Source organism: Mercenaria mercenaria, chromosome 9 (genome assembly GCF_021730395.1).
Source record: "Mercenaria mercenaria strain notata chromosome 9, MADL_Memer_1, whole genome shotgun sequence".
NCBI classification, from domain to species: Eukaryota; Metazoa; Mollusca; class Bivalvia; order Venerida; family Veneridae; genus Mercenaria; species Mercenaria mercenaria.
This window is the reverse complement of record NC_069369.1, coordinates 69,914,152-69,928,448: the sequence shown is the minus strand read 5'-3', so window position 1 is coordinate 69,928,448 and position 14,297 is coordinate 69,914,152. Positions and strand designations below refer to the sequence as shown.

The 14,297-nt window shown below is 35.1% G+C and overlaps 1 protein-coding gene across 1 annotated transcript; it reads right to left on the bottom strand.

Annotated features, from left to right (window-relative positions):
- Nucleotides 1-1,557: 1,557 nt before the first annotated feature.
- Nucleotides 1,558-11,258, bottom strand: LOC123547401 (uncharacterized). Its single transcript, XM_045334476.2, has 7 exons — nt 10,845-11,258; nt 7,880-8,049; nt 6,364-6,435; nt 5,625-5,783; nt 5,049-5,169; nt 3,290-3,402; nt 1,558-2,802 (listed from the first exon to the last, which is right to left on the bottom strand). The coding sequence occupies exons 1-7, from the start codon at nt 10,968-10,970 to the stop codon at nt 2,610-2,612; spliced, it is 954 nt and encodes a 317-aa protein (XP_045190411.2). The 5' UTR covers nt 10,971-11,258; the 3' UTR covers nt 1,558-2,609.
- Between the last annotated feature and the right edge of the window lie 3,039 nt (nt 11,259-14,297).

Sequence of the window (14,297 nt, the reverse complement as noted above, 5' to 3'; positions counted from 1 at the left end):
TGAACCTGAATGAAATGATTTCTGATTGTGTGTATTAAACTATTTCATTATATTTATTATTACGTTATTATCCTCATGTATTTAAAAATGCAATGGGTTTAAATAAAGTATCTATCTATCTATCTATTTGTTAAGAAACTTAAATTATATGATGTTCTAGTTCATTAAAGAGCTAGACTCTTGGTTTGGCAAATAATATGTCATTTTCTAAAGTTTGTTGATCATTTAGCGTATGTATGTATGTGACTTGTATGGATGCTATGTTAACAAACTCTGGCTACGTACGTAAATAAATAATTTTGGGAGCTGACACAACTTTTATTATTTTATAGATTATTACCAAACAGGGGGTAGTGTCCCCACAGCATGAGCCACGAGGCAGAAGAAACGAAAGAACCTTTTGTACGCATCGAGCCTCTTCAACGGCCCATCCTTTTTATGACAACCGCACATGATGAGAACAATGATGAGAATCATTCGGGACAAAAACCCAAAAACCCATAACACCAAAAGATTCATTTTCGATGCATATGTCAAAAACAAGTGCAACTAGAAATTGCACCAATTTGGAACAGGAACCGACAGAAACAGTCCTTCAGAGAAAACACAAGGCAGTCACAAGCAAACATAGGAGACAACAGTACCCACATAGAGGGGGCAGAGGGATGAATCCTGCCTAAGATGCTATGATGGTAGGAAACATTCTATTGATCACTGTAAAGCTTATAATTCCTTTTACGCTTACTGCAATAAAAAGGTCAATATAGGGACTGGCGTCCGCCTGAAAACAGCAGGCAAGCAGAATGTAAACCAAATTCTTGACAATATTAGAACACAATGCTATATTGCACTTAACAGAACTGGCTCAAAATTTTCACTTTTTAATCAAAGTGCAAAAAAAACCCAACATAATCTTAATAGAATGAAAGTAAAAACCACAAGAAGTGTCATAAGACAAATTTCATTATCCTTCTACATTTAGTTATGTTTGTTCATCCGACACTTGACAAAGACATGAAATAGAAAGACATCGAAAATATAAGCACTGCTTTCTATAATCTCTATGTTTATCCCTTACCCTGCTAAATTTATATCATGAACTTATCCACCTTTCAATTTGGACAAAACTATTTACTGTTAAAAGGTGTGATTGTCAAACATATACTGACAGAACGGCGAACAATGCAGATCATGACCAGACTGCACGGTGAGACAAAGCATGGCAATTAGTATGTTCTTTTAATAGTATTGTTTTCAGAATGGCCAGAAGTATTTTCACTTATTTCTCAAAAAGCTACTGCAATTGGTTTAATTCAAAATACTGTGGCTAAAACTAGATATATGGCACCAGGCGCTAACAGCACTTTTGCAAAAACACTTAGCTTAAGTTAATGAAATTCAAATGACCTAGTCAGAATTGTTATTAAGTGTGATGATCAATTTTATGTCAGCTCCTGCAACAGTCAACATAATTCACACCTTATCATTAAAAATTTGGCAAATAAATGGTTCATCTAATTGACTTTCATACCGAAAGCTACATTACCAAATTACAAGTTGTTTTTTTTTTGACGAATTGATTAAGAAAGTAAAAGTCAGTATAAATATAGTTAGTGAAAATATGGAAACCAAGACATGAAGTCACATTCTTCAAAGTTTCTTATCTAGAAATCATGTAACTCGGCTAGGTATTTCAACTGATTACATGCCAAGTGGATAAGATATTATAAGTATTTGGGACCAAATTTTACCTTCAACTTGACCAGATTTATGTTTCATATATAAAACCTCCGAAAGAATCAACTGGATGAAGATGACTTACAAAACAAAAATTCAATAAATGATGATAGGTTGATTAGAATGAATCTCAAACAGACTGAGTAAGTAAAAACACAAACCCTCTAAATCCTCATGCTGAAACGGCAGATCAGTCTGCTTCTAAGCCAAAAGTACAGTCAAATCCTGCTTTCTTTTAAGATCAAAACTTTACGGTAACGATTGTATTATGTATATCTATGTAGTCTTCGAAATTAAAGCAAACGCTCGTTAACAGAAATTCAGATAAGAGATCAAAATGTATTAATACTGGAGAAAAAACACGACGTAAAACCAGCCATAGGTAAACAAAACAACTTAAAAATCTTAGTCGAAATAAATGTCACGTTCGATTGAATTCTCAAAATCAATTATTTTCCCCTTTACTGTCTAAGAGGTAGATCTAGCTGCAAAATCAACAAATACAGTGGAAATTGGACGTGGGGCAATTGTAATAAGCTTCCGTTACGTTTGAAATTGCCTCTTGTCTTATTCCATATTTCCGGTTTATAAGTACGCTGTATTTCTGTGTAATTTGCAAGAGTGTAAGTGTATAAAAGTACTAATGCAACAAATGTTGCATGATATACGAGTATTAAAACACTACAGTTGTAATCAACACAAGAAATGACCAGATAAAATAATTGCAAAAAGCAGTCTAAAAATGTATGTCATGCACAAATACCTCCACCATCTGTCATTTTACCGGTTACTGCATTTCGTTGACGTGACTTGATTGTTCGCCTTTTTTTACATCACTGGATTATGTCCACACTATAACTTCCCTGTTTGTTTTATTCTGTTGTACTAAATCCTCGTTCACTAAACACGTGTACATAGTAACTGGCTCCATTCCACAGGACAACCAGAAACACGAGCGCTAAAAGGGCACAGTGCACGGGAAAGTACGTGTACGCCAGCAGAGCAGGTAGTAAAGAGGACAAACAAAACAGCCAATTCATAGCGTAAAAAACAAGTCCTTGACCCCTGAAAAAAAAATATAAATTATAATAGACAAGAGTCTGGATTTGGTTTTAAAGTTTTAAAATTGCGCTTGGAAGCAACTCAGATTTAGAATTTGTGTGTGTTGGAGAGGGAGGTGGGGGAGGGGTTGGGGTGCACTCAGTCTGCCATTATTCCCACAACGCAATATTGAAATGATTGTATATCAGATCGCGTATAGGTTATGTATCCGCTGTCATAATTTTGCGGTACAGAAATCAACGGTTGTTTTACACATTATGGTTTTTCAGTTAATTAAAGTCAAATAAACGTGCACTTGTTGGGTAAAGTAAAATACTAGTAAATGGCTTTTATTGTTAAGTTGATCAGTAAAAGCAAAATAAACTTTTTTTTCTGTTTTTGTTTGTTTTTATTGTTCAGTAAAAGCAAAACATTCAGCCTTTTTATTGTTAAAGTGTTAAGAAAAAATAACGGCTTTTTCATTGTATAAATATATAATCTCACAACTTACCAAGGTCCACCTATACAATTCAGTCTGTCGTATTTATCAGCGAGGTAACTGTAGCTTGTTACATACGGCTCCTTCGGTCGCACCACAATGTTAACTATCAAACAGTACAGTGCCTATAATAACAGAAAAAAATATTTTCTGCGGAGCTTAATAGCAACACACATACTATATTTTTTCAAGCTTTTTAAAACGTTATTATACGAGGCAATCGGTTACACCGATGAATGCCGTCTCACAACCACTCTCCGCCCCAAACACTGGCAGGGCTTTGTCAAATAAGTGTATGCATTGTGTGATATGACAATTTTTCTAAATGTAATAAATAACAGTAAAATCTGCAATGAATTCTATAAAGATTTCTTTTCCTATTTTCTGCACTTCTTTTCACTGTCATATATCAATATTCTTGTAAAGTATGCAGTTAATCGTACTATATATCAATATTCCAAAATCCATACACATATCTTGCGTATGTCAGTAGTTACACTCTGGACAAGTAATAATAAAGTACAGGAAGGGGGATTATTTGAAAAGTATTTAAATAAAGATGTGGCTCTTGAGTTCTGCACTTCCTCTCATCCAATTCTATGCTCAAAGTTTCTTTGAATCTCATAAGTATTTTAAAGTAATTCTTCTCAATCACAAAAAGGGAGATAATTTGAAAAATCAACAAGAGTTATGAAGTTATGAACATTATGCACTGCATACTCTTCTACTGGTACATGTCTATACTTCACTGAAATCACTTCGTCATATTCTGGTCAGGAAAATACTCAGTACATAAAGGGAGATAATTTGAAAAATATTCAAAATAAAGTTACAATTTTTTATGCTCTGTCCGCTTTATTATTATATTTTGTCTTTATTAATAGCTACAAATATTCAAAATTTCATTAAAACCTTTTCAGCTTCATTTGAGTTATGCTCCGGAAAAAAGTAAAAAAGGGAGATAATTTTTTAAAAAATTCAAAATGAAGTTATGAATATTTATATGCATTTCCAGTTTCATTAAAATATTTTTAGTTCTTTCTGTGTTATGACTCAGATAAGTAAAATCTAAGTACAGAAAGTGAGATTTTTTAAAAATTATTCCAGATAGAGGTATGGTTCTTATGTACTTTACTACTTCTAATCAATATCTGTCTATACTTGAAGTTTCATTTAAATCTCTTCAGCACTTCTGGAGTTATACTCCGGAAAAGGAGAAACTAAATCGAAAAGAAGAAGATTATCTATTCCAGATATTGTTCTTATGTAATACATTTCATCAATATCTATCTATATCTCCACCCGAGTATAAAAAAGGGGGGTAATTTGAAATAATTCATTGGTTTTCAAGTTTTATTTTAAATATCTTCAGTATTTTGGAATTAAATTCCAGACAAGAAACGGCTATTAAAGAATTAGGTAATTCTAAAACAGGTCAACAAGCCACAAAGCATCAACGCAAAAGGTACTAACCCTAGCCCATACACCATACAAACGCTAAGATCCACACTAAACCAAACTGAAAGCACGGACTGACGGACAAATCGAAAACCATCTACTGGACCTTCTGCGAGCAAAAATATCCTGCTTAAAGTTTGCACAGATCATTCCGTTTTTACTGATGCGCATGCGTATCAATCTATCGAAAGTTCCGCTTAAAAGGCATTTAACTATCAGCATATAACGTGTGCATGCTCTGTTAATAGTTGTTTTTAACTTGACGGCTCGTGTACAGGGTAAAAAAGAGAAATACACAAACTGTTTCACTTACTGAATGTAGAAAGAAGAAAGCGAAAGGTGCTGCATACAACCAAACAATATCAAAGGCGGGAGTGTCTGAGATGAAAGGTTTTATCCAAAATCTTGAAGTTGATTCCGGGAACCATCGTATGCTGTAAATAAAACAATAGAATCTAATAAAGTGGCATATTTTAGTTTTCTGAATACTTCAGTAGCAGCTTTCTTTAGGTTTTATGGTAGTAAGTTAACGTTAACGTCTAACCGGCCAGTGTAAATAAAGCAAATAAACGTGCACGGACAGTTTCGATAAGATCATCTCCTTCTTAAGATTAGAACACAACAAATCATTTCAAACCATCCAGACGCATTATACCAAATGCACATATACCGGCCGAGGGTTCAGATCCTGCGAAATGAATGCGGAAATAAGTCTAAAATATTCCAGCATTTGACTGGCTGTTCCCGGAAGTTTGCTAAAATTTGAACTTGACCAATGGTAAGCTTACATTCTTGGACTGGTCTTAAGCCGTTTTTTATACTGGAGTGTGTGAATATAGCTTCTCGGAGCAAAAAGTATAAAAACCGTGTGTATTGTAAAAAAAATTACCTGAAAGTGAGTAAAGCTGGAAGAAAATGTATGTAGCAAGATGTGATTTTGTCATGATGGTGATAAACCAGTGAGTTCCGGTACACAGCGGCCGCAACCAGTACAGGTCCGTTAGCAAGGGCAAACACGACACGAAACAAATCTTCTTCGCCGGGAAACCTACAGAATATACAAGAAAACACAGAGGATTATTTTTGTCCAGTCTGCCATGCGTCACGTCGACTAAATACATGTATGCATCTACAAACTATCGACCTGAGCATCATTCTTCTTTGAAATAGCACAATTATTCACATGGTTTGTATTTAGTGTAACGTTTTTATTTTTTGTTGATACAGACTCAGTCCGGTTTCTGTATGTGTATTAAGTACAATATTGCTGTTCAGAACAATAATGACAAATGCATTTCAGCAATTGACAGAAATACGCTAAACAAAAATTCAACAATGAAATGCAGCATTGCCCTATTTTAAGATCGTTTCTTTTCTCAATTGATTACTTTATATCTTCGACTTGAAAATCAGAATCCGGAAACAAACAAAAGTTGCGGGGCTGTAAACTACTTCCCGCATCAATCTTCTCCTTACTGCTAAGCCCATGAACAGTGGTATGTGTACATATGTCAAAAGTCCTAGAACCAACCTCTGACCAGCTGACACCCTGCTGGACGTGTCTTATACCCCCGGGTTCATATAAGTCGGTTTAACATACTGTAATATGGATAATAGGTGCTACTTACCACAGATATATTAATGTAAGCGTATTTGCAAAATAGCAAAAATCCACCATAAAATACTGCCATTTGTATCTCCTGAAAAAAAAACTCAAAATGTTTAACAGGCGTTTCTTTTTCCGGAAGAAACAACTGATACCCTTGCAGAGTAACACACACTTCGAGTTAATCACGAATTTCAGGTTATGCAAATCTAAAGAACAATTTCATATGTCCTGATTTCAACTTTCTCCTGAGGTACTAAAAAATCACTTGAAACTGTATTACTATTCTAACCATAAAGCGATTGGTTGTTGTTGTTTTTTTTTTCGTTTTCATGGGTGTTTTAATAAATTGTCGCGCCCAAGCGCTGTTGGTTCAAATAATTGTACTCAGTTAGTTTACATTAATTTATTTATCCTCGATTTCCAAACAAGTTCTTACAACTTATATTAATGGCTCTCGAGACTCATTCCAGATGGAACAACCTCTAAGAGCAGAGAGAGGCAATGTGGAATTAAAGTGTCTTGCCTAAGAACACAACCACCAAGGCAGTGGCCGGGATCGAACCCGGGACCCTTCGATCTCAAGGCGGACGCGCTACGGCGGCTCAATATTTGAATACCGTTATAATTTTGGACTGGTCCATATCCCCCTTTAGGTAGACAACGATTAATGAGGCTGACATACAAAATATTCATTTATAAGATTTTTACACGTTTAATGCTGGAACAGCGTTAACGCATGTTTTTTTCCTGTTTATCATCAGATATTCCCTCAGAATACGTTGGTAACCTCGCGCTAGAAGCGGGCTCGGGCAAAAACCGACCTCTTGGGATTCTGCATATGTTGGAACACGAAAATACATGCGTTATCACTATATCAACAGCTACATAGCTAACTACAAAGATATTTAAGAATTTAAGATTTTGTCACTGATTGTAGGTTCAGATTGGAATACCCGACCTCGAAGGTAACTGTTAGTATAAGTAGACTCTGACCTGTAACATATGAAAGAATCTTTTTCTTGCGTGCCATAATCAACACAGTTAAAATAGAATCAAACAAACGACTTACAGCATTTTAACAAAGCGCGCGAACATGACGTCCGTAAACATAAAGAACACCATGACGTTACAAAGATCCGAAAGCAAAGTAATAGTTCCTGATATATCATCTTCAGTGAAACGTTATGTTTTTATTATTTCTTAAATAAAGTTGGTTTGTTCTTTTTAATCTTTTGTTCTTTATTAATCATTTTAATATAATTTATAAGGACACAGAGGAACTATCGAGGTATTTGATTTTTAATCTGTTTTACGTAAAAAATGTAATTATTACTACACAAAATTACTACATATAGCGCCGCGCCATGAGAAAACCAACATAGTGGCTTTGCGACCAGCATGGATCAAGACCAGCCTGCGCATCCGCGCAGTCTGGTCAGGATCCATGCTGTTCGCTAAAGGTTTCTCTAATTGCAATAGGCTTTTAAAGCGAACAGTATGCCTATACAGTTGAACTTGAGCAAAGTGGTACATACCAATAGCAAATTGTCTTGATTCCGACAAGAATGGGTGTAGATGTGGCATAAATAAAAGGCAGCAGCCAGTGAGCCCAGGTAAGCCCGTGGGTCAGCAATATAACTGCCACAGATGTTAACACAAACACGATTTTCTCGAGAAACCGTGAGTTGCTGTCTTTATCAGGTGGCTGAAAAGACAAAAAAGATACATAAGAACATATATGCCTACGTCATCTTTAACATTATAATCAATTAGATAGTTCTAACCCCATTCTCACCACGTGATAAATTAGTCTCTTGGATCGTCAATGGCTATGGTGGATCCGGGAGCTAAAATCTTTACGCCAAGTACAAATCTACCATAACGCCAAGAGACTGTTCAAATGATAAATTATAGTGCTGGTAACTGGGTAAATATGGTCTTTTTGCATCGAAGTTTAGGCTATTTATATTTCGTAAGAAGAAATACATATAATAGATTTGCATAGACTTACCATAGCCTTGCCATAGACATTTTCAGCCATGTATTTAGAAAGGTTTTTAAAATAACCGTTAGTTAAGCAATGTGACGTCACATGACTGACGTGAACGTGTAAAACTTCGTTATCAAAATTATTATGAGTGCAACATGTTATCATGATTATCATTATTATTAATATTATCAACGCCATCATCATCATCATCATCATCATTTGGTCGATATATTTACACGTACATGCACATTCTAGTCGCATGTGCCTTTATATTATTAGGGCCCTCTGTGGCCGAATGGTTAAGATCGCTGACTTTCAATCTCTTGCCCCTCATCGATCTGGGTTCGAGTTTGACTCCGGCGTTGAATTCTTCATTTGAGGAAGCCATCCAGCTGGCTTACGAAAGATCGGTGGTTCTAGCCAGGCATGCACCCGCTCGCAATGAAATAATGCACGAACGGACACCTTGGGTATTCCTCCATAATCAAAGCTTGAAAGCCACTCAAAGCTTAATTGTGTCGGTGCGACGTTAAACCCAACAAAAAAATATTTTTACTAGTTTACGAGTAAATACATTTTACGACTTCCACTCATTTCTAGAAGTTACAAAAATACACAAAAATATCTAGACCCTACAAAGCTGTGAAAAATGATATGAGAGATGAAAATTGCAACAACAACAACAAAATAATGTAGTTATCGTGCCCTATTGAAACAACAGCATTTGACAAAATGATACAGTATTCACTCACTCTCTAAACAAATACAATTGTTAAATAATATTTTGTTTTTGTTGTTTTTTCTTTAAAAAATGAGGTGCGCATACTGTTGCTGTATCTTTGCCTTATTCAGTATTTTAGTAACAATATATTTATCTAAATGTATGCGAAATTTCAAGAAAAATGTACTTTCACTAGTTATTAAGACACTTGCAAAGTTCAGTATAGATTCGCAAACTCTTAGGACGATTATATTGTATTGTAGAGGATGTAGGCATAGGAAATAGAGATCAATATAATTGCACCTTTACTAATCCTATCAGGTGTTCTGTATTACAAAAGTGGATCTATTGTGACATTTTGATACAAGCAAAACTGTATTATCTGCACTATTATTTACCTATTGGTACTTCGTTTTATTATTGGCTTGTTAAAAGTTAATTTTTTACCATATGTAAGTTGACAGAATCATAGGAACCATGTCTTGAGGGGTAAATCAAACACAAATGAATAAATCCATAATGATTTTGTTGTGCAAAAAAGTATGATATTGTGTCTTAAACAGTTTTCATTTTCCACTCAATTGTGTAATTGCAAGGGAAGTAAACTAATAGATCTCTACTTATAAGTACTAGCCCAAGGCAAGAGTTGTCATTCTTTGTGGATCACAACTTTAAATTAAAAATTAAAACTTCTGTTATTGATATTAACAAAACTATCATAAACTTCACATTTGTGAAATCATTTTTGGTTATTTCAAGGACTTGGAAATTAATTTCTAGACTTTATTTAATGTAATTCTATCATTGAAAATTTTAGGGCCTATCTCTAGAGGATGTAACAAAAACTGATACAAGTAGTAGGTGTTGTATTCTATTTGTCACATATTTGATATAACATTTCCTAGAGTCAAGTAAGCTGATCGTAATAAATCATAAACGAATAAAAAGAATGATGGATAAAAAAAGTTACTTATATATTTTGATGACGTGTCCGAAAACATATTCGGTTACCTTTTTACATATATATTTCTGCAAGAAAATACCTTGAAACCAATACATTTTCCAAATTGCATCTTTTAAATACACGCATTTTAAACTATGATATATTCATTCCACGTCATCGCTTCTGTTAGCCTTAAAGATCTGTTCCAGTCCTCCCTTATAACTCTAAATTGTCACTGAAAAAGCATGAAAATCCTGACTATGAACAGTAACCCCTGTCAAAGTATTTTATATACAAGTCTATATAAAATACTTGTGGTTTTACGTCCTTAAGTGTGGCGCGTGGCCGTTAACTGTTACCTATTGTAATCATGGGTTGCATACACACAGTATAATTTGAATAGCCGCGGAGCTGGGCTTTAAGTGACATTCATAACATTCAATGTCATTTTAAGTGTGGATCTGCATCCGAAAACAAATTCGGTTACCTGTTTACCTGTATATTTCTGCGAGAAAATACCTTGAAACCAAATTTTCCATTGCATCTTTTAAATACACGCATTTAAACTAAAACTATGATATATTCATTCCACGTCGTCGTTTCTGTCAGCCTTAAGTAACATTCATATGGAGTTAAAATGATTACCTTTAAATGTGGATCTGCATCCGAAAACAAATACGGTTACCTGTTTAACTACATATTTCTGCGAGAAAATACCTTGAAACCAATACATTTTCCATTGCATCTTTTAAATACACGCATTTTTAACTATGATACTGTATATATTCATTCCACGTCATCGTTTCTGTCAGCCTTAAGTAACATTCATATGGCTAAAATGATTACCTTTAACTGTGGATCTGCATCGGCCGGATTCTCTAGTTGAAAATAATCGTCGGTCAGATGAACATTAACTCGTATTTTTTTCTTGGATTTAGAATCCTTCATTTTCACTTTGTCAGTTGTACACATCCTTTTCTCCTTGTAAAACTCGCTACGCACTGTTGTAAATCGATGACTGTGTCTATATTCCTATGTGTGTATGATGTAATGTTATGTCAACGTCGGAAATGTTATCGTTAATTACACTAGCTAATCCCCTCGGGGCAGTTTTCCCCTCTACCTGGTAGATAAGGGAGTCGATTGTTTCGCCGATGTTTACTGAACGGTTTAAAAATTTATTTGGCCGGTCGCCGGCCGAATGATTTTTCTGTTAACATATACGTCAATGTACTAAAAATAGTTAATTCATTCTCGGTTTACGACTGTATTGTGTATTCGTCCAATCTTGAAACTTCGGGCTTTTCCGTATCCTAATTAAAAAGCAACACGAACTGCACCAATGATCAAAGGCGAATTTTCACCAGTGATATTTTCACCAATGTTTTGATACTGCTGACCGTTTTGTGACCTTTGTTCACGGTTTACAATTACAAAACAAACTGAAATGTAACTCTCTCTCTCTCTCTCATCATCATCACAAAAGGCGTAACTCATGAACATAACATTTCCGAAAACCTACATTAACTTAGCATGCGTTCAACTGTGAGGTTTTTTTTTGTTTTTTTTTTTTTTTTTTTTGCCTTTTTTATTTTTTACACCTCGGCTTATATAGGGGGATGGGGGTGGAAGAGATATTGATGCGCAGGACGCCATTTCATAATTATCACGTAGCAAAGTAATTAGTATACATGCGATGTACCACTAACTTGGAAGTTGTACTTAGACCTCCTTCATACAACACTCCAGTGTTTGTCAGAGTATGCACGATGCACATTCACACAAGAGACTTAGTTCAAGGGAAATAAATCATACAATGTCTTATTGAAAAAAGTGTTTAGATAAATTCCCTTGTTCACTGACTAATACGGAGTCACATTAGAGACAAAACTGCCTGTTGGTGCCCAATACTGCCATCCACATATTCATATTCTGAAAGTTTTTTTTTGTTGATACCAGTAAAATCTGTAAAAATATCCTTTAGAAGCAATTCGTTCCGCCCTGTTGCCCCGCCAGGCACCTTGCCATAGTCATGCAGTTTTGATACTGGAGAAATACAACATCTATGGGACATGTTAGAAAATATTATTTACATTATATGATAAATACAAAGAGTTTAAGTAATATATGATGAAGAAAAAATATGAGCCGCGCCATGAGAAAACCAACATAGTGGCTTTGCGGCCAGCATGGATCCAGACCAGCCTGCGCGTCCGCGCAGTCTGGTCAGGATCCATGCTGTTCGCTAACAGTTTCTCCAATTCCAACAGGCTTTAAAAGCGAACAGCATGGAGCCTGACCAGACTGCGCGGATGCGCAGGCTGGTCTGGATCCATGCTGGTCGCACACGCACTATGTTGATTTTCTCATGGCACGGCTTATATAAGAATGATTAATATTTTTTCAACCTGTATATTAACAAGAGCTGTCACAGGAGACAGCGCGCTCGACTATTTCGATGCTGGATAATGAAACTGGGCACATTTGAGGAAGCTGGAGCTGTCACTGGAGTGTTTAATGACTCTAATGGTGGATGAAGATTTTGCACAATAGCTTGAGTCTGTGTCAAAAATATTAAGTAATAAGAGAGATAAAGATAAAGTGTATCAAAACACTGAATAAGTATCATTCTAAGCAAAAAAAGGGGCATAATTCATTAAATTTTGGTGCAAAAGTTATGCACCTTGTGTCATATGATGTGGGTGATGTGGAACAACTACTTCAAGTTTGAATCAAATCCATTTAGTAATAACTGAGATATAGTGAAAATGCCTCAAAATTACCCTTAAATTCTAAGTAAAAGGTGACATAATTCATGAAAAATTGGTGCATAACTCTGATGATGATGAATAATTGTTTTAAGTTTGAATCAAATCCATTTAGTAATAACAGAGACAGAGTGAAAGTGCCCCAAAACTTTAACCTGAAATTCTGTGTAAAAAGGGGGCAAAATTCATGAAAAAATTATGCAGGAGTTATGAACTCTGTGTCATACGATGTGGGTGATGATATGGAACAATTATTTTAAGTCTGAATCAAATCCATTTAGTTATAACTGAGATAGAGTGGAAGTGCCCCAAAAATTTAACCTGAAAATTCAATTAAAAAGGGGGCACAATTCATGAAAAAATGGTGCCAGAGTCATGGACCTTGTGTCATATGATGTGGGTGATGATGTGGAACAACTATTTTAAATTTGAAGCAAATCCATACAGTAATAACTGAGATAGAGTGAAAGTGCACCAAAACTTTAATCTGAAATTCTGTGTAAAAAGGGGGCAAAATTCATGAAAAAATTGTGCAGGAGTTATGAACTCTGTGTCATACGATGTGGGTGATGATATAGAACAATTATTTTAAGTCTGAATCAAATCCATTTAGTTATAACTGAGATAGAGTGGAAGTGCCCCAAAAATTTAACCTGAAAATTCAATTAAAAAGGGGGCACAATTCATGAAAAAATGGTGCCAGAGTCATGGACCTTGTGTCATATGATGTGGGTGATGATGTGGAACAACTATTTTAAATTTGAAGCAAATCCATACAGTAATAACTGAGATAGAGTGAAAGTGCACCAAAACTTTAATCTGAAATTCTGTGTAAAAAGGGGGCAAAATTCATGAAAAAATTGTGCAGGAGTTATGAACTCTGTGTCATACGATGTGGGTGATGATATAGAACAATTATTTAAGTCTGAATCAAATCCATTTAGTTATAACTGAGATAGAGTGGAAGTGCCCCAAAAATTTAACCTGAAAATTCAATTAAAAAGGGGGCACAATTCATGAAAAAATGGTGCCAGAGTCATGGACCTTGTGTCATATGATGTGGGTGATGATGTGGAACAACTATTTTAAATTTGAAGCAAATCCATACAGTAATAACTGAGATAGAGTGAAAGTGCACCAAAACTTTAATCTGAAATTCTAAGTAAAAATGGAGATAATTCATGAAATATTGATGTGAGAGTTATGGCCCTTATGCCAAATGATGTGGGTGATGATGAGGAACAAATATTTGAAGTTTAAAGCAAATCCGTCATGTAATTACAGAGATAAGGAGAAAAAAGAGAAAGTAAAAAAAAAACTTTAACCAAGGTGGGGTCGCGGAAAGACGCCGACGCCAGGGTGAGTAGGTTAGCTCTCCATATACTTCGTATAGTCGAGCTAATAAAAAAAATGTGAAAAGATGTGCAAAGAGTTTACAATATGGCTTAGTAACCAGTTCTAATTTATGTATAATAGAAATAACCCTAAACACTAGAGGGCATAGGCGGTAGCATTGAGCATTTCCAATACC